A 20,197-nucleotide genomic window follows, 5' to 3' on the forward strand; every position below is an offset into this window, starting at 1 on the left:
CCCTCTGCCCTGCAGACCCTGCCCGCACCTCAGCGCTGCTCTTTCCCTTTGCCTTGTTGGATGGGGGAGACCCCCCTCTGTCTGTGTCTTCCGAGGTCCTCGGTCAGATCACAGAGCAGGTCCCAAGAGCCTGTGCCAGGAGGCCCTCAACCGTGAAGCAGCTGAACGAGGTGCCCAGCCTTTGGAGAAGGACCCAGACCTAAGGAATGTGGACTTGGGTGCAACTGTCACCCACCACTCAATGGACATTTTTGAAGTAGGCTGTGTCCCCCTTACACGCGTGTTCTCATCCATTCCATGAGACAGAGTCATCATCACCATGTTACAGAGCGGGAAGCTCAGAGAGGTGAAGTCACTCGCCCCAGTCGTAGCCGCTAAGTGGTGGAACCAGGAAAAATACAGGTTGTCGCCAAATGTGATCCAGTGCTGTAAGCTTTCCTCTGATGTTGGGTGCAGGAGAGGCCACGGGAAGGCCTGACCGAAGGTGCCTGGGGGACGCGGAGCTGAGAGCTGAAGGATAGACGGGGGTTCTAGGCAGAGAGAAAGAAGGCTGTTCCAGGCAGAGGAACGGCGTGTGCTGAGTGCATGTGCGTGTGTGTGCGTGTGTGTGCGTGTGTGCGTGTGTGATGACGTACAGTGGACCACCTCCCGTGGCTCGTGTGAGCTCCTGTCCTCGTGCGGGCCCGCCCCCCCCGCCATCGCCCCCTCCCCCGTGATGTCCAGATCTCCGTACCAGCCTGGAGCAGCTGTTGCTGCCCTTGGGATGCACCTCAGGACTGACTGTCTTGGTGCCTCACGGAGAAGCCTCGACTGCTTTGCTTTCCTGTGTGGCGTCCGGCATCTCCTTTTGCCGCGGGGCAACGGGGTGCAGAAGCAAAAGCGAGGAGACCCGGGCAGAGCACGGGCTCTTTCGCTTGTATCACTCTTTCATTCAACACGTGCACGGATCGTGCGCGTCTGTGCTGGGCGCTGTGTCTGATGCTGGGGACACTGTGGGATTAGGACCCGGCCCCTTCCTCCTGGAGCCTAGGGTCTAATAGGGAAGGGCCGCCGTATAAGTAGGAAGAATGTTCTGTAGGTCGTGGGAGACGTCGTTAGAGGAGATGCACGTATATAAAACACAGAGCAGGGAGTGGTCAGTGCCATCTGGGGTGGGGGCCAGCAGCCTTCACAGGGGGGCTTGTAACTGAGTGGAGGTGTGGAAAATTAGTAGGTGTTTTTTTTTTTTTTTGCCAGGAGGATAGGAAGATAAGTGGCATTTGGGGGAATGCAAAGCTTGGAAGTGTGGACTAGCGCTGTGCCGTGGGAGAGTCTTCAGGGGTTGGGGTAGCTGGCCGGGGGGCAGGGGTGGGCAGGAAGTTGGTGATGGAAAGGCTGGTAGTGAAGGAGACTCCAGAACTGGGGGCTTCGCACGTCCAGCCGGGGGTCTGACGCTTTCTGTGTTCGCTGAGAAGCCATTTGACGTTTTAAAATCGGGGACGAATAAAACGAGTTGGTTCCTGTGTTAGAAAGATGATTCTGATTAGAGGGTAAGAGTGCTTCTCTACCCTGGCTGCACTTTAAAAAGCACTGTTATCAGGTCACCATCCTTAGAGTTTCTGATTTACTTAGGAGATAATTAAGGTGGGGGCCAGCAGCCTTCACAGGGGGGCTTGTAACTGAGTGGAGGTGTGGAAAATTAGTAGGTGTTTTTTTTTTTTTTGCCAGGAGGATAGGAAGATAAGTGGCATTTGGGGGAATGCAAAGCTTGGAAGTGTGGACTAGCGCTGTGCCGTGGGAGAGTCTTCAGGGGTTGGGGTAGCTGGCCGGGGGGCAGGGGTGGGCAGGAAGTTGGTGATGGAAAGGCTGGTAGTGAAGGAGACTCCAGAACTGGGGGCTTCGCACGTCCAGCCGGGGGTCTGACGCTTTCTGTGTTCGCTGAGAAGCCATTTGACGTTTTAAAATCGGGGACGAATAAAACGAGTTGGTTCCTGTGTTAGAAAGATGATTCTGATTAGAGGGTAAGAGTGCTTCTCTACCCTGGCTGCACTTTAAAAAGCACTGTTATCAGGTCACCATCCTTAGAGTTTCTGATTTACTTAGGAGATAATTAAGTAGTCAAGTCAGATGGAGCCCAAACATTGCTTTTTTTAAAAAAAAAATATTTGTTTATTTATTTGGCCCCACCGGGTCTTAGTTGCGGCATGCGGGCTCTAGTTCCCTGACCAGGGATCGAACCCCCTGCATTGGGAGTGTGGAGTCTTAACCACTGGGCCACCAGGGAAGTCCCAAAACACTGGTGTTTTCAAAGAAAAGCTTCCCACGGACTTCCCTGGCGGTCCAGTAGTTAAGACTCCGCACTTCCACCGCAGGGGGCAAAGTTTCCATCCCTGGTCAGTGAACTAAGATCCTGCATGCTGTGCGGTGCGACCAAAAAAAAAAAAAAAAATCAATATCTCTATCTATCTATCTATCTATCTATATGTATATGTATAAAATCAAATACAGAAAAGCTTCCCAGGTGATTTAAATGCACAGCCCAGAGGAACGCCCCAGGACATTTGGCGACATCTGGAGACATCTGGGGTTGTCCCAGCTGGGGAGGGGGCTACCCCTGGCAGCTGGAGGGAAGAGGCAGGAACGCTGCTAGACACCTGCGGTGCACAGGACAGCCGGCCCCAAATGTCAACCGCACCACCACTGGAGGGCGCCCTGGAGGCTGGGGACCTGCCAGGCCCAAGGCAGAGGCGGGGGGGCGGGGGGTGCCGAGCCTGTCGGTCCAGGAGGGAGGTGAGACGTTCCACAGAGGCCTGTTAGGAGACGGGTCAGGAACAGAAGCAGAGTCCGCAGAAGCTGACCGGGGTCGTGGAGGGTGCTTCCTGGGCTTCTGGCTGGGGTGGCCTGAGCACCGATCAGAGTGTCTCTGATCTCTGCCAGTGTCGGCCCCGAGGGTCCGAGAGGCTTCGGGGTGAGACGGCCCAGGGGTCCTCTGGCCTCTGGGCGGACAGGCTCCTCAGTGGGAGCCTCTTCTGTTTGCCAGACAACCCCGTGGTTCCAGGTCACTTGCTCCCTCTCTGTACAGAAAAGTACTGATTATTATCATCCCCCGGGGAACCGTCTCCGGCTCGGAGGAAAATCCCAGCCCGAGATCTTGCACAGGGCGTCACAGCGCGGGGCAGCGTGGGCGTGGATGTCGAGGCCTTCGGAGCCGTCGTTCCTGCTCCTTGGTGACACGCCTGCAGTCACGCAGAGGCACGTGGCATCCGACGCCCCCATCCCGCCCCCAGCTCGGGGTCACCCGGGGTTCAGCACCGCCCGGTTACCCCGCCGTCCTCGTGCGGCCCAGGATGGCGGGGAGCTGAGCGTGGGAGACGGCAGGGGGCCTGACGCTTGGGGCGGGGGGGGGCCGTCCCTCCCTGTCTCTGGAGGGTCGCCCCCCAGGTACAAGGAGGAGGGCGTGAGAGGCGGCAGCAGTTGGGAGCAGAAAGGCAAGGGCTCCTCACCCTCTGGGGACCTGGGGACACAACCCGGATCATCCCCTGTCTGTGACGGCAGAGGGGCTCCTCTGCTGGAAGCAGAGCTGGAGCCCGGAGCCTGCATGGCTGGGCGGGGGCCGCCACGGCAGAGCACCGCGGGGCCCAGGCAAGGTGTGCGCAGCGTGCTTCCCGGCCGCCTCTCCGTGGCCTGCAGCGGCCGCCTCCTCCGCGCGTCCCCGCGTGCTTGCCCGCCGTGGTGTCTGCGTCCTCATCTCCTCTTCTTCAAAGGACACCCGTCACACTGTCACAGGGCCGCCCTAGTGACCTCCTCTAACTCAGTGACCTTGTCAGGGACCCTCTCTCCCAATCCAGTCACACTCTGGGGTCCTGGGGGTCACGTAGGACCCCAACCTATGAATTTGAGGGGTGGGCGCCGTGCAGCCCATACCAGAGTCTCTCAGAGACGGGACCAGCAGCCGGGGTCCTACGGTTTCCTTGTTGGGCTCCTGGGGAGACCCCTCAGAGGAACCGATACAAGGAGGGTTCTGAGGAAACTGGACCCAAAGCCCAGTGGGCCGAACCCCCTCCAAATGTTCTCGAGGCCCCTGTGACGCTCCCTGCTCCCAGCCCTTCTCTTCTGTGAGGGTGACACACCCGCCAGAAGGAAATCTGACTCCCCTCATTGTGTTGTTAAAATAACTCTCATTATTCCTCCTCTGAAGGTTATTTTCAAACTCTTTATAACTAGCTTTTTTTTTTTTTTTTCTAATGCAGAGAGAAGGAATCAAATCCTCTGACTTTCTAGCCTAGAAGCTCATGTTTCTAACTCATAGCGGGGGTTTCTATTTCTTCTCCAATATCTGGGCGCCCTGACTCCATGCAATGCTGCTGTTTCAGCTGATTAAAGTTTTGGAGCAAATGTGGACTTTCCTCTGGCAGCTGCCATGGGAAGGGGAGGCCCGGGCCCCCACGTCAGAATGCCGGGCACTTCTGGGAGGAGCAGGTGAATCTGAGGCTCACGGACAGTCAAGGGTTCCAGAAAAGCATAATGGGAGAGGATATGTATGAAAAAGAATGTCTGTACGTGGGTAACTGAGTCACTTTGCTGTGCAGCAGAGACCGGCAAACACTGCAAATCAACTGTGCTTCAGTTAGAAAAAAAAACTCCAGAAAAGGCGGCCCCTGCCGCCCGTGGCCCCTCGGTCCCCGCCCGCGTCCCGGGGAAGCAGCCGCCCTCCGGCCACCTCCTGGGGTGTCCCCGCGCCCCCTTCTCCGCTGGGAGCCGCTCGGTGCCCCCGTGGCCCGAGACGCGCCCAGGCCCCGACCGACCAGGAGGCCAAGCACTGCAGCTCCGAGTGGAGCGGAGACGCATCATTTCCGTTCCAGAAGGATCCCGCGAGCCGAGAGCACGTCTGTGCGGACGAGCTCGCGGAGGGTCTTTGCACGAGGAGCCCCGGGCGCCCCTGGGCCCCGGCCGGTCCCGCGGGCAGCTGAGGGGCCGGCGCTGGGCCCGGAGCGGCCGCGACCTTGCCCCGGATCTCGGCCGCTTCTCGGGATTGTGGTTCTCCTGCCGGTGCTGGTTTCGCAGCAGGTGGAAAGAGGACAGCCCAGCCCTGGGCGCTGACCTAGGACGTCGTGTGTCCCCCCTCCTCCCGCCCTGGGGACGTGGGGGGCCTGCCAGCCTCCGGGGTGGCGGGTGGAGTGTCTCCAGTTCAGGGCTCCCCGCCTGACCTTTCACCTCCGGCGCAGCCTGGACATCTCTCTCTCTCTCTCTCTCTCTTTTTAAAAAAAATTCTGTTTTGTTGTGGTGAGAACACATCACACAAGAAACTACCCTCCTACATTTTTTTAAGTGTATAATTCACAATGTTGTTAATTATAGAAACAATATTGCAGGGCAGGTTTCTAGAACTTACTTCTTCCCTGTAACCTTATGCCCAGTGATTGCATCTCCCCGTCTCCCCCTCCCCCAGGCCCTGGCAACTGCCCTTCCACTGGTTCTGTGAATTAGCCGATTTTAGGTAGTAGAATCGTGCAGTCCTTCCGAGACTGGCTTATTCACTTAGCATAACGTCCTTCAGGTTCATCCATGCTGTCGTAGATTCCAGAATTTCCTTTCTTTCTTTAGGGCTAAGTAGTAATCCCTGGATGTGCCACATTTTCTTTACCTGTTCACCCACCAGTGGACACGTAGGTGGTTCCACATCTTGGCTGTTGACCATGGTGCTGCTGTGAACCTGGGAGTGCTCATATCTCTTCGAGATCCTGATTTTGATTCTTTTCAATAAATACCCAGAAATAGGATTGCTGGATCATCTGGTAGTTCCGTTACCGACCGGGGTTCTTGGCCTCCTTGAGCAATAGAAATTGATCAGAGGCCAGACAAGAAATTCAGGCCAGGCTTTACTGGGGCCCCTGCTGCAGCCAGGGGAGCGAGAACAAGTAACAGGTCCCCTTGGTCACTCGCTGAGGCGGGGGGCAGCTGGCTCCTTACGTGGGGTGAGGGTAGGGGTGCGTCCGGGGGTCGGGCAGGAGTGGTGGCTCAGGTGTTTTGCCCACCCCCTCGGTGGTGTTGAGTGCAGGGGGCCTGCTGAGCACCCTGCTTTTGCTCCGAGCTCTTCAGAAGTGGCAGTTGGGTTTTTGGTCTTTTTGTATCTTATTGTTCATAATTTGCCCCAATTGTGCATGTGTGCAGCTATTTTTAGTCCCTCATAATTTCTTTGTATTTTGTTGCTTGAGGCGACGTGTGTCCAGGTGCCCAGGTGCGGGCACTGCAGCAAAGGGCCCCAGGTCCCAGCCTGTCTCAGTTCATTGTGCATGTGTGCAGCTATTTTTAGTCCCTCATAATTTCTTTATTTCTTTGTATTTTGTTGCTTGAGGCGACAGGTGCCCAGGTGCGGGCACTGCAGCAAAGGGCCCCAGGTCCCAGCCTGTCTCAGTTCTAGTTTTCATTTTGGGAGGAACCTGCATTCATTTTGCATTCCCCCCAGCCGTGCCCGAGGGTTCCAAATTCAGCCTTTCCCTTTCCCGCGTCAGGCAGCGCGGGGCCCCTCGCACCGTCCCTCCCTTGCGGTACAGCGGCCGGCTGGGAAAATCCTTCTCACTGTGCGTGTGTGATTTTTGGAGATCACCTCAGCCATCCGCTTCTTCTCCCGGCTCTTACTCCCATCACTGCTTTCCCTATTTTTGGGTGCATAATTCAGTCTGCAGTTGCTGTCTAATAAATTCTTTGTGCATAGCATGGGATTAGGTGCTTTCAATGCTTCATCTCCTTTGATCTTCACAACATCCGTCCGATGATGTAGGTACTGTGCTCGTCTCTGCTTTACAGAGGATGAGTCTTGGTGAAGTTTAGTGATTTACCTCGCCTACTCATTGGAGGGGGATTTGAACTGAACTTTCTTCACACCCAGATCCCTAGTGTTTATCTTAGTTCATTTGTTTATCTTCATACCAATATCTTCCCAACTCTCTGAGGACTGGGAGGCTGTCTTTCACCTTACTGTACCAAGCCCCCTGCCAGGGCTGGGCACCTAATACGTGCTCAATAAATATCTATATTTGGATGATTGGTAGAGCAGGGTTTTTATTCCCAGGCATCTAAAGACAGCTCTGCATGCAAAATTTAATGGTGGGCTGATTATGCGAACACTACTGATGTTAATGGTTCTAACCCACAAACACTAACCAATATCTCTCCTTATAAAGGATATATCTTTATGCCTATATATCTTTATATATCGGTCCTTACAAAGGATTTTTACACTATTACTTAGATTCTAAGAGGTAACAAAACGTTATCAGTTGCGAATATACTGTCATTTTATGGTAGAGGAAGGGAATTCAGAGAGGTTGAGCGGACTCCTGCAGTTAGGAGAGAACCTTGAGGTCATGAGAATCTTGGGTTCCTTTTCTTTGGGCCACAAGCACACGCAAACTCTAAAAGGACTTTGGAAATTGTAAAGGGCTGTACAGTGTGAGGACGAGTTATTTTATAAAGCAGCAGGAGAATCCGGATCGTGGAACCAAGCTAGTTAACCTGGGGGAAGCAGTGGCTCAGTGAGCCGTTTTGCTTTGGGTCGTGGTTGGGACGTGGACAGGTTGGGTTTGAGGGGCGACCCCCCATGAGCATCTGCCCAGCCGTGCGCAGCTGCCCTGGCCTCAGGAGAGGGCTTCCAGCCGGAGGAGGACAGGAGAGGTCTTTGTTTCCACTTACTCGTTCGTATTCTGTGTTTCTGCTTTTGCTGCTCCCTGAGCCTCAGGGTCCTCGCCTGCCATCCTTTGCCCTTTCCGCCTCCTGATTCCTATTCGTCTTTTTATGACCACTCCGGGAGGGCCCCTCCCGGCCACCTCCTGGCTGGCCCAGGTGTGCTGTCAGGACGCCGTGGCCTCGCCCTGGCCACTGTGCTTCCCGTGTCGTCCTGTAATATCCTCGCACTAGACGGCGAACTCCTTAAGCTCAGGGACCAGATCTCTTTATCTTTGGTTCCCTGAGTCCACCATGGCTGCCTGGTTGTTGAAAGACGGACTGATCATTTGCAAGCACCTGGGGGGCTGGGGGTGTGCACGGTTTCCCCCTCGCGAGGAGTTTCCTGGAGGAGCGTGAACTTTGAAGCGTCTGCGTGTGAGGCTTTGTCGATCGATGCCTGTCCTCAGCGTTGACCAGAGAGGCGCTTGGGTGTCTTTTTTCAATTGTGCCAACCCACCCAGTTTGTTTTAAAATATCCTTCAGTTAATTTCACTCCTATTAATTTTTTCAAGTGGAAAAATGTTTTGTATTCATCAGTGTTAAACAAATACTCTAAAGACAATCACGGCTGTCCTTGTGGGTGTCTTCCTGCAGTTCCAGCTTCCTCCGATGGTTCATGGATTCTCTCTGGTGTCAACTCTCTCGTCGACGTTCGTGGGTCGAGTTCATACCTCTGACCGTCGTGCCCTTTGAAGTTGGGACATTCGTTTCCAATCACCTTCCGGATGTTGTGGCTATCTCGGCAGCCCTTTGCAGTCGGCATGCCGAGAGCACAAGTGTTTGCTCTCTCGAAGCGCTCCTCCTTTTGAAATTTCTATTTTGGTAACTGGCAACTCCGATCGTATAAGTTATAAACTTGGCCGTTATTCTTTGCCACCCTTACTGAACCAGTCAGTCACTTGCATGTACAGTTAATTCTAGGTAATTAGAGTCAGAACGAGGGCTCTAAAAGCCATGGCTTCTTATCATCTTCTCTGCCCCTGCCTTTATTTATTTATTCATTCATGTGCCGGCTGTTTACTGGGTACTGTCCACGTGCTGGGCGCTGTTCCAGGCAGTCAGAATACAGCGGCAAACAGCAACAGACAAGATTTGCCCTCGGGACTTCCCTGGCGGTCCAGTGGTCAAGATTCTGTGCTTCCGCTGCAGGGGACGCGGGTTTGATCCCTGGTCGGGGAACTAAGAACTCACATGCTGTGCAGCGTGGCCAAAAAATTTGAAAAAAAAAAGATTTGCTCTTGAAGACCTTACTTTCTAGGAGGGAGGGGGACACATGGCAAACGTTACGATCAGCAGGTAGACTATTTCATACGACGGAAGGTGAGTGCTCTAGGAACGCCGGGGGGGAGTTCGAGGTTGCAGCACGAAGTAGGATGCAGCTGGGCGTGGCTCCTGAGCCTGTTGCGGGGAGAGTCAGGGGGGAAGTGATCAGCCATGTAGACCAGGAGGAGAACTCGGCCACTGACTGAGTGGAATGGCCCTTGCGGGGTTTCAAGCGGAGGAGAGATACAGCCTAAAATAATTGAAAGTCTCGCACGGGCTGCCCTGCTGAGGACACACCAAGGGGCGGAAGTGGAAGGGGTGGAAGCCCCATCATCCTGTGCCCGGACGATCGCAATAGTGTCGAACAGGCCCCTGCTTTTCTCTGTTGGGGCGGGTTTCTTCGTGCTTCGCAGCTCCTTTCTCAGGTGTGGGCCACGTTTCCAGACACGGGCCCGATGACCCCGCTCCCCAGCCAGAGCTGCTGGGACAGAGCCCACCCTCTGTGTGTGTGTGTGGGGGGGGCATCCGAGGCCCCCTGAGACCCGGCCCCTCCCCTCCCCCCGTCCCGCTCCCACCCTGGGCGCTGTCCTTCTCCCGTGCCTTGTAGCTCTCTCACTTTCTATCCAACAAAACCCTGTTTTTGCCAAGTGCCACCTTCTCCTAAAAGCCTCTGCAGCATCTCCTCGTCAGAGAGAATCCGTCCGAGCTCTCACGCCTGGGCAGGCGACTGTGCCTCTGACGCGCGCGTTTGGTTCCGGCGCCCGACAGCTGCGCGCCGTCCGTCTAGGCGGTGGGCTCCTGGTTCCAAGGGCCCCGTGTTCCTCTTTGCATCGCTTGCTCCCTCGGTGCTGCCAGAAGGGCCTCACTCAGCCTTCGAGATGGTTCTGCTTAGCCAGCTTTGGCGGTTCTGTTTTGCAGATCGAAGCCCTCGTCAAGGACATGCAGGACCCAGAGATGGGGGTCAGGGTGCAGAGCCAGAAGGTCACGGCCGTCAGCGCCCCTCACGCCATGACGGGTAACGTATCTTGTGACTTGGTCTTGGCCTGGAACAGACCGTGCACAGAGGTTGGCAGACTATGGCTCGTGGGCCAGATGCGCCCCCTGTTCTGTATCTGTGAATAAAGTTTTATTGGAACAGATACACGTCCTCATTTATGCGTTGTCTGTGGCTGCTTTTACTCTGCAATGGCAGATTTAAGTAGCTGTGCAGAGACCGTAACGCGGCCCACAGAGCCGATTATACTTACTGCTTACTGGCCGATTCATGCGCCACGGGCGCCTTCTGGGCGGAGTCAGAAAGAAAGAGAAAACAAGCCAGTAGGTCACCCCGTGAAGCCATTCCTCCTCCCCAGGAGGTCATTCTGAAAACCTTTACTGTTGTTTTTTATTTGATTGTCTTGTTTGATTTGTTTTAATAAAATCAAGTAGCAGAAAAAATACTATTTGGCAAAAAAAAAAAAAAAAAAAAAAAAAAAAAGAATTGGCCTTTGTTTTCTCCATCCTTCCCTGTCTTGTCATTCACATTCAGACCCTTCTTGACTCCCCCAAGGGCAGGGCACCTTAGTCTCCTTTGTCTGGGGTGGGATAGAGGGCGTCATTTCAGCATATCAGCAGAAGGGGCTGGACCCCCAAATAAGAATGCATTTTGATCCGTGCGTTGCGTTTGTTTTGTGATTTTGGTTTTGCAGTCAAGAGTCCCTTTCCCACCGAGCCGTGTTGTTGGTGGAGGGGCGCAGCTTCTCAGAGCACGTGGCTGGGACTCGCCGCTGTGCTGAGTCCCCTGTGAGCCCTCGCTCTTGACCCCATCCGTGACCTGAGTATTTGTCACTCAAGGTGCTGGGGTCTCTGTAGAGGCAAGCCGGCCGGAAGGAGGCGTGTCCCAGCCAGCACAGCGTCTCCTGGGTTCCCTGAGTGTGAACGACAGAAGGCCAGCTCTGGCTGCTGGGAGCAGTGGAGGAAGGCATTGGCATATGCGACAGGCTAGCTCACAGAAGAAAAGAAAACTCCAGTGGTCTAGACTTGGGAAAGACTAGGACCCAGAGGAGCCTGGGCGCCCCAAGACTTGGCAGGCTGTCTCTGGCCCCTGACCCCACCCCCTCTGGGCTCCTGGTCGTCATGAATTCTGGTTGAATTCTCCACTGGATTGGGCAACCCTCGAGGGGAGAGATCTCGTCTAGCTCATCTGAGTAACCCCTGCGCTTAGTGCAGCTGGGGGTCAGGGTGGAAGTTTAATAAAAGTTTATCGAGTGCATGAATCAGTCCTGGTCTCGAACTGTCCAAAGGGCGCTGGACGTTGAGTCAGGCACCCTGGGATTGAATCCGCTGGGTGCCTTTTCTTTCTTTCTTTTTTTTTGTTTTGCCGTGTAGCCCTAGTCTCCATTTCCTCATTTGACAAAGCAGAAGTAGTGATCCCTGCCCCAGGGGGTGCCTGCAGGAACCAGACAAGGCTCTAGTGTGCACGTGGCCGGCGCTCAGTGACGCTCCCCGGGGCCCGTAGCTGGCGGTGTCCCGCACTGTGTCACCCACGATGGGCGTAGGGAGAGATGTGACCCCCCCAGCCCTTTCTTGCAGCCGGGGACACAGAGACGCAGAGTTCCAGCATCTTGCCCCCAGGTCACTAAACGCATCTAGGGCTGAGCGCGGGCTTGAGCCCAGCTACACGGCCCCAGCGTCCGTGCTGTCATCCCCCGTCCGGGTTTGCAAGCTGCTTTCCTTCCTGGCACATGGGGCCCCCGGTTTCCTGGATGTGGTGGGGGGCTGCCCCCCCAGCCACGTTCTCTGCCTTGTTCCTCCTACTCGGGTGAATGCCAGCTGCAGTCGGAAGCCAGGAGGAGCCCTGTCCTGCGGTATCGGCACTGGTCAAAGCAAACTGGACCAGTGCCACCCGACTCCTCAGAGGGCAGGTGACTCCGGACTTAAGGGGCCGACGGTGGCCGACGTGGGCCCTGAGCAGCCTGAGGTGCTGTCAGCACAGATCACGTGGTGGACACACCGGGGCCCCCGTAATCTCATTCGGTCTGTTTCAGGAAGCGGTCGGGTGGATGAGAAAAGCTTCAGCCCCTGGGTGGGGAGCGCTAACCTGTCTGCTCTCCGCCGGGGGCTCTCTTTCCTGGTCTGCACACCACCGTGTAGAGACTTGGGGTTGGAAAGTCTCAAACACCCAGTCCTGGGATTTTTAAGTAGGGGTTTAGGTGAAGAATTTTGCTTTTGAATAAGCAAAGCGCTGACTAAAGCCAGGAGCCACGGGGGAGCCTCTGAGAGCCGTGGCGGTGGGCACGTGGGCGTGGAGAGCGGACAGGTGGATATCTGTGGCCCAGGGCGTGCGCAGGAAGGGCAGGTACAGGGGGTCCATCCTCAGCCACACTGCGGGCGGCTCCCTCAGCCCCGAGAGCCGGGCAGGGCCCTAAGCCATCCCACCCCTCCGCGGGCGTCAGAAGAAACGCCCCTTCGCCACCCCCAAGCGAGCCAGGAAGTATCCTTTGCAACGGTCCAGCTACAAGGACACAGGCGACGGGGTCTCAGACCCTGACCATCCTCCTTGGTGTGTTTCGTGGGCCGGTTTCCACGCAGGCAGGGGACCCAGCTCGGCCTCTGGAAAGCAGGCCGGGGTGGCTGGAAAATATGGTTGTTGGCATTTGCAAGATGACGTCGGAGTTGGGGTGCATCTTTCTCCCAAGATGATCCCACCCGCCTCGTACGAGGAGCGTGTTCTGCCGGTGGGGCCAGAGGGCCGGGCCGAGGAGGAGGTCACGGCTTCCCTGGGGTCCTGCATCAGCTCTGGACTTGCTGGGACCCGGCTTGCCTTGGCCCTTAGATCAATCTGAACACTTGTTGGGGGCGGGAGGGTGCACATTCCCTCCTGATCTTGTCCCCGTGTGCCTCCCCGGATTTCTTCCACGCCGGCCTGCAGTCTGCGATGTTCCCAGGCCAGCCCCTCGGCCTCGCAGGGCCCAGGGCGAGAGGGCACACAGAGCCCGCATTCCATGGTCTGAAGTTGTAAATCAACCCACAAAGTGTTCCTAAAAAAGTGTCTCATCTTCCTGCTTTGACAAAAGCGTCTTTACAACGACCTGGAAAGCCAGGTTTGGATTTAGAATTCTCTGACCCCGCAGAGTTCTGCCTGGGAACTTGGGGGTGTGGGAGAACCAGCCCTGCCCTTGGCTCACCCCTTTCCCCTCCCATCCCTGGCTCTGATTTACTCCCCTGGGTCCGGGCTCCATCCAGAGTTCCACTGACAGCTTGCGTTGGGTCTGTTTTTTTCTTTTTTTTCCATTGTTAGTCTGTTTGTCTTAGTCTGTTTACTTCCTACTCGGTGAATGACAATCCAGGCACCAATTATTGTAAGGAAAGAGAATAAGAATCACAAGAGCAGTGAAGCCTGAAGCGTGTAAGGGACGTTAGGCTGGAAATCTGGCCGGAGTCGGATCATGGACGGCCCTGAATTATGGGCTGCAGGGTTCGGACTGAACTTGGTTGGGGGGAGGGGGGAGAGGCATCCCTGAAGGTTTTGAACACAAGAAGGACGAGATCACGGCTGAACAGGGAGGAGGCCAGTTGGGCAACCGTGTGGAGGAGGGCGTGGAGGTCGGGGAGGCTCTGACGGTGGCCAAATGCTTCTGCTTTGCAGGGAGTGATGTTCTCCAGTGGATCAGCCAGCGGCTGTGGGTCTCCAGTCTGGGTGAGAGCTCGTCTTTTCCTCCGAGACCAAGGGCTGCTGTATGCGCGTCACCCTGGGGGCATCTCTGGAGGGTAGAAGCTAAACGGGGGCTCAGCCCGCGTCTCTGGGAGATTGACATTTTAATTGGAGAGATGAGAACTTCATGGGTCATCAAGAAAGACTTCCTGGAGGGGGTGATGCATATGTACCCTTGGTCCCGAAACAAGTGATGGCTGTGACTCCTGGAGGGAAGCTCAGAGGGTCTGTCCTCCCAGTGGGGAAATTAGCAAAGATGTAAACACGGAATGAACGAGGAATGGAGCGGTAACCGGGGAAATGGGGGGTAGTGACTTCAGCTGGGTGTGGAGGGCAGTGGACGGGTGGGGTGCACCTGGTACATTCTTGGATTCCAAATTTTATCTGGGAGAGAGGCAGTGTAACCCGTGGAGGGTTTTGCAGCGTGGCGGTGTGTACAGTAATCAGATTTAGGCTGGGATGTTAGCCAGCAGTCTGAAGGATGGATTGGAACAGAAAGACCCGGGGGCCTGACTTGCCACTAGCGAAAAGGCTGTTGATACAACGAGGGTCTGGTCTCTGGTAGAGGGAGGGAGATATGAGGAGGGAGGGTGGGGAGGAAGCCTCCCCGCTGCTGGGAGGCTGAGCTGTGGAATAGGATGTGGGCTGGGTCCTTGGGCCTGCAGGATGGGAGGGCTGGGATTCTCTCTTGATGGTAGAAAGACACCTGCTCTCATTGGTGCCTCTGAGAATGAACCAGGACAGTTTTCCTTTCATCGCTGCAAATCCAGAACCAAGACTGTGTTTCTGAGCAGACTGCAGGGGGGTGGGAGTTGAAGGGAGGTGGGGAGGAGCCGGGGATCTGGACCCAGGGTGCAGACAGAGCTGAGCTTGGGGTAGAAGGTGACCATAAACACAGCCTCACCTTCCTGCCCCTCTCGGGATGAAGAGGTGTCTGTTGGTCAAGGAGAGACGTTCTGTCCCCGCTCCTCTGGACTTCTCCAGACCCAAAGGGCCCAGCGATGCTCCCCCAGGATCTCCCCACCTGTCACCCCGAACGCCTGCGGTGGATGACCTGTGGCACCGCCAGCAAAGGGGTCACTGACTCCCCTCCAGACTTACCGAGTTGTCATTCGGGGGTTGGGCTAGGGGACCCTCCTTTTAGCCTTGGCTACCCAGCTGATACCTGTCCACAACTAAGTTCAGGAACCACTGTCCCCACTTCTTGGCTGAAGTGCTGTTAGGATGGGGGTACCTGCCCTGAGTTTGGGGTGCTGTGCGGGGGCGGGGCCGTGAACTTCTGCCCTTGGCCCCCGCTCTTAACTTCCTTGTCTCAACCGCTTCTCCCCAGAGGCGCAGAACTTGGGCAACTTTATTGTCAAGTACGGCTACATTTATCCCCTGCAAGACCCCAAGAACCTCGTTCTCAAGCCTGACGGCAGCCTCTATCAATTTCAGGTGAGCCTTGGCCTTGACCTTGGGTGTTAACAGGGGGTTAGTGTCATCTGAAAAGATAATTGGTTGGCTTCACATCCTCACAGATCTTTAGAAACAGTGGAGGGGGCTAAGGCAGCTTTGTGTTTTACGCTAGAGGGCTGGGGGCCAGGGGTTCACAGCCCAGTGTGTAAGCCTGGTTGCCTGGTTTCTCTCGTAGACACCGTATTTCTGGCCCACCCAGCAGTGGCCGGCTGAAGACACAGACTATGGTAAGACTCCGCCCCTCCTCCTGTGCCCTGGGGAGGGCTTAGCGTGCTGCTTATTTACTCGCTGCATTTTGGTGACATTTGTCTTTCTGTCCTCACGACCTTTATGTCAGTTCTCTTCTGTGTTCGGAGTGATTCCCAGGGGAGGGACTGGGTCTGCTGAGTGTTCTCTTCACTAAGCTGAGCACAACAGTCTCACGCATGGAGGGGTTTTGAAATATGCTGATGATGGAAAATGTCATTGTTTTCTTTTCCAGCCATCTATCTGGCCAAGAGAAATATCAAGAAGAAAGGGATTTTAGAAGAATATGAAAAGGTATAGAGATGCTTTCAAGTATAGGTTCTTATAATTGAGTGGGATATAGTCTTGAGCTGTTTTCCCCTGTTCCCCCCATTAATCGATTCATATGTACCCTCATCATCCATCCATCCATCCATGCCTCATCCATCCATCCTTCCATCCATGCCTCATCCATCCCTCATCCATCCATATATTTAGAAGCAGCCGGCTGAAGTAAATTCTCCTCCATGTTGAGGTTCAGTTTCTCCTGCTGTAACTTAAGCCCTGGCCTCAGTAACTACTGAGCACACAGTAGCTACCACTTTCCTTTTGCTGTCCCCAAATAATAGGACTTAATTAATATGTGTGATAATGCATATTACAGGATGGACAAATTTGAACTTGAGTTTGAGATGGGAAAACAAGAGTGCAGACTTTTGTTCTAGGCAGGATGAGTCATATTTCTCAAAGGACACACCCTAACCCTCCAAAGACCTAGATTTCTGGGCAGACAGCAACCATCTTGCTGTTTTTTTGCTCTTTACAAACATGTTTTCAGAAAGCCAGCATCACACCAGCGTTAGGGCTTAGCTTTGTGGATCTGCTGTGCTCTGTTGTTGAGTATTAAGTTCCCATATTCTCCTCCGCACTACCCCCCTCTTCCTTATCAGATTTGGGATACATTTATTCAAAAAAAATCCAAGCCAACTTGTGGCTTCTGTTGTGAAGGCTTGTCGAGAATTCGGTGCTACCCTTTGAATGACTGCCTTTGCACCCCTGGCCTGGGAGATCGTTTGGCTGGGTCTCGTTGTTGACTTAAGGCTTCCTGCCCTCCGCACACAGCGTAGGCCGTGGGGCTCAGTGTTCTCATTTTGTTTTCCTCCTCTAGGAAAATTATAATTTCTTGAACAGAAAAATTAACTACAAATGGGAATTTGTCATCATGCAGGCCCAAGAGCAGCACCGGTGAGTCCAAGATCTTGCTGGTCCCCTGGTTGTCTTTCCTCCTCCCTTCCTTCTTTGTTTGTTTTTAGTAAAATAAACTTTTATTGGGTGTCTATGTGTTAAACAGTGGGTGAGGCATAGGGAAGGTAGAGGCCTCGTCTAGGGAGCCCGGCAGACGAGCAGACAGGCCATGATGCCTCAATGAGTTGAGAGCCACACGTCGGGGTTTGGAGAAGGAACTGCAGAAACAACATTGGGTCTGCAGGCTGCAGAGGGTGTATCCAGGTGAGGGATGGTGGTGGTGGATGGAGAGGAGAGGAGAGGAGAGGTGGGAGGGAGGGTGCTCTAGGCAGACAACCAGAGTCTGGGGGCATGGGAGTGCCCGCCTGATGCCGTCCCTTGGAGCTGGCACAGAGAGTGCAAAGCCCCAAACTGGCGGAAGTGAGGCTGGATGTGTTGGCAGGAGCAGATCGGGAGAAGGTTTTGTGCTCAGGGCCGTGGGGAGCCATAGGAGGATCTTAAACGTGGGAGAGCTGTCATCAGAGTCACCCGTTAGAGCCCGCTCTCTGCTCTCGCCCTCATTTGCCGGTTCAAAACTGGACCTGAAGTTCCCCCTGGGGGCCCTGCCTTGTCTGTGAGGGCCAGCTGTACGTGTTGGGGAGCGTGTATCAGTCAGGACGAGGTTAGGCCGTCGTAACAAACGTCACCCAGCACTCAGAGGCATGGAACCACAAGGCTCATTTCTTGCTCGTGTCACGTGTCCACCGTGGGTCAGCTGGGGCCCTGACATGCTTGCAGCCACTCCAGGACTCACGTCACTTCTGCTCACAGTTCACCAGCCAAGGCAGCTCGTGTGGTTATGCCTGCCTCAAAGGAGGGTGCACGGGGTGTGCAGTCCTCGTGTGTGTCTGAGATGCAGGAGAGTCCGGAATATCTGGGGGCCAATACCAGTGATCACCAGAACAGGGAGTCCAGCCGGCCCGGCCTCACTCACCCTGGCAGGTCCAGACCCCGGGAGGTCTAGAGTGGCTGGCACATGGTTGGGCTGGATGGTGGAGACCCCGTCCTCCTGAAGCAGCCCTGGAAGCAGAGTAGTGGTGGGTGAGTCAAGGTTCTCCAGAGAAACAGAATCTCTGTGTATCGATCTAGCTAGAGAAGAGGTGGGGCAGGGGAAGGAGGGGGGAGAGAGAGTAGAGAGATTGAGATTGAGATTTATTACAAGGAATTAGGTCACACAGTTATGGAGGCTGAGACATCCCAGTACCTGCAGTCGGCCAGCTGGACCCGCAGGAGAGCTGATGTTTCAGCTGGAGACTGAAGGCAGGAAGAGACCCATGTCCCCGCTCGAGGCCACCAGGCAGGAGGCACTTCCTCTTATTTGCAGCAGGATCGACCTTTTTGTTCTATTCAGGTCTTCAACTAAAAGCACCCTCATCCGAAGACATCCTCACAGACACCCCCAGAATAATGTTGGCCAATCACCCGGGCACCCCTGGGCCCATAAAATTAACCATACCAAGTGGTGAGCACTGTTATGCAGGAGTGCCATCCGGGGAAAACAGAAATCCGAAAGGCAGAATGGCTTTATTGCTCACGTGGGGGAAATTTGTTCTCAGGCCTTAATTCACGCGGAGGGGCATTATGGGGAGAGCTGGCTTTGCCCTTTCACCATGAACACGCCTCTGCGTGGGTGTTTTTTTTTTTGTTTTTTTTTTGCTGTACGTGGGCCTCTCACCGCTGTGGCCTCTCCCGTTGCAGAATACAGGCTCCGGATGTGCAGGCTCAGCGGCCGTGGCGACTCTCCACCGCTGCGCCACCAGGGAAGCCCCTGCCTGGGTGTTTTTGAGACAGACCAGCGGGGGGGCAGTTTGCTGATCTTTTGTCACGTGCATTTGTGTGTGACGCTCCACTGGGTGGGTTCCGCGCACTGTCTCATCCCACGCTGGGGAGAGGACATGCCTGGAGCCGTAATTCTTGCCTCCCCTCACGTCTGCAACTGGGGAAACAGAGGCTGAGAGGGGTCAGAATACTTGGCCAAGGTCACTTGGTGCGGTCGTGGTCCAGCCTGGCCTATAGTGTTACTCCCACTCAGTGGGTGGGTTTTAGTGCCTACTGGGTTCCAGCACTGGGCCGGGCCCCAGGGACACAGAGTTGACGGGGCTGTGCCCCCGCCCCACCCCTGACCCCTCTCCATCTTCCTCTGCCTCTCTGCTCCAGGCAGGATGAGCCCATGACCCAGAGGACTGTGGACCCCCGAGCTGCCTTGCAGCACAGAGGTACCCCCAGTGGCCCCCGCAAGCCCCACCACTCAGGCCTTGGCCTCAGCCTGGGTAAAGCTCTGAGCTGCCCGCATCAGGGGGCAGCCCCTTGGCCATTCGCTTCTAGACGCCTAGGGCTGAGCACTTCCTGAAAGCCACTCTCCTCCTGAGATGCTGGCTTTTCCCCACTGATTCTGTTGCTTCACTCAAAGCCTGCCTCAGATTTCAGGTTTAGGATCTGTGATGGTTAATTTTATGTGTCCGCTTGGCTGGGCCACAGTGCCTAGAGAGTTGGTCCAATACCCATCTCAGATGTCACTGTGAAGGTGTTTTTTAGATGAGATTAGGATTGAATCAACAGACTTTAAGGAAAGCCTCATCCAAACAGTTGAAAGCATTACAAGACTGAGGTTCCCAGAGGAAGAAGCAATTCTGCCTCTAGACGGGCTTGGACTTGAGCTCTTGGACGGGCTTGGACATCAGCTCTTCCCTAGTCCTCCAGCCTGCTGGCGTGTCCTGCAGACTTTGGACTTGCTAGCCTCCTCAGTTGTGTGAGCGAATTCCTTGAAATAAATAAATTCTGTCTCTGTCTCTATTTATTCTCCTGCTGCTTCTGTCTCTCTGGAGAAGCCTAACTAATACAAGATCTCACCACAAAATCAGGTTGGCCGTGTAGTCTGGCTTATGGGACAGCCATTTCGTTCCCCTGAGTCTCTGCACGCAGACCTCTCTCCTGATTCCCAGACTCAGCATCTCAGCTATAAACTCAACATCTCACGTTGACATCACACCTCAGCCTGACTTTGTCCATACTTGAATGTTTTCCCCTCGCTCCCCAAGCCTTCTCTCCCTTCAGCGTTACGCGTATCAGTACAACGAACCCCCGTTCACCTCTCCCCGACCCGTGTCCTGTGTTCAGACATCCAGTCCCGCTGGTACTGCTGGCAGAATCCCTTCTGCCACGCCTGTCCACTTCTGTCTGCTTCCGTCACCCTGGAGCCACCCTCACTGTCAGCTGGACCATGGCAGCATCCTCTGCTCCCATATGCCCCCAGTTTTGAAACACAAACAGGATCCCATCCCACCCTTTCGAGAGAGAACCCTCAGTTCAAATGTCATGTGCTCAAAGAAGCTTTTATTTCTTTTTTTGTTTGTCTAATTTTTATTGGGGTGTAGTTGGTTTACAATGTTTTGTTAGTTTCAGGTGTACAGCAAAGTGAATCAGTTAGACCTAGACATATATACACTCTTTTTTAGGTTCTTTCCCCCCTCAGGTCATTACAGAGTACTGAGCAGAGTTCTCTGTGCTGTACAGTAGGGCTTTATTAGTTATCTAGTTTATATACGGTAGTGTGTGTATATCAATCCCAGG

At 54.7% G+C, this 20,197-nt stretch overlaps 1 protein-coding gene across 1 annotated transcript in view; it reads left to right on the plus strand.

Moving 5' to 3' along the window:
• Nucleotides 1-20,197, plus strand: part of RGS9 (regulator of G protein signaling 9) — a 45,518-nt gene that overhangs the window by 2,002 nt on the left and 23,319 nt on the right. The window contains exons 2-7 of the mRNA XM_028498150.2: nucleotides 9,886-9,982; nucleotides 13,595-13,645; nucleotides 14,991-15,097; nucleotides 15,294-15,345; nucleotides 15,600-15,658; nucleotides 16,512-16,588. Coding sequence (XP_028353951.1) covers nucleotides 9,886-9,982; nucleotides 13,595-13,645; nucleotides 14,991-15,097; nucleotides 15,294-15,345; nucleotides 15,600-15,658; nucleotides 16,512-16,588 — 443 coding nt within the window. The remainder of the gene's footprint in view (nucleotides 1-9,885; nucleotides 9,983-13,594; nucleotides 13,646-14,990; nucleotides 15,098-15,293; nucleotides 15,346-15,599; nucleotides 15,659-16,511; nucleotides 16,589-20,197) is intronic.

This window comes from Physeter macrocephalus, chromosome 14, assembly GCF_002837175.3.
Source record: "Physeter macrocephalus isolate SW-GA chromosome 14, ASM283717v5, whole genome shotgun sequence".
NCBI classification, from domain to species: Eukaryota; Metazoa; Chordata; class Mammalia; order Artiodactyla; family Physeteridae; genus Physeter; species Physeter macrocephalus.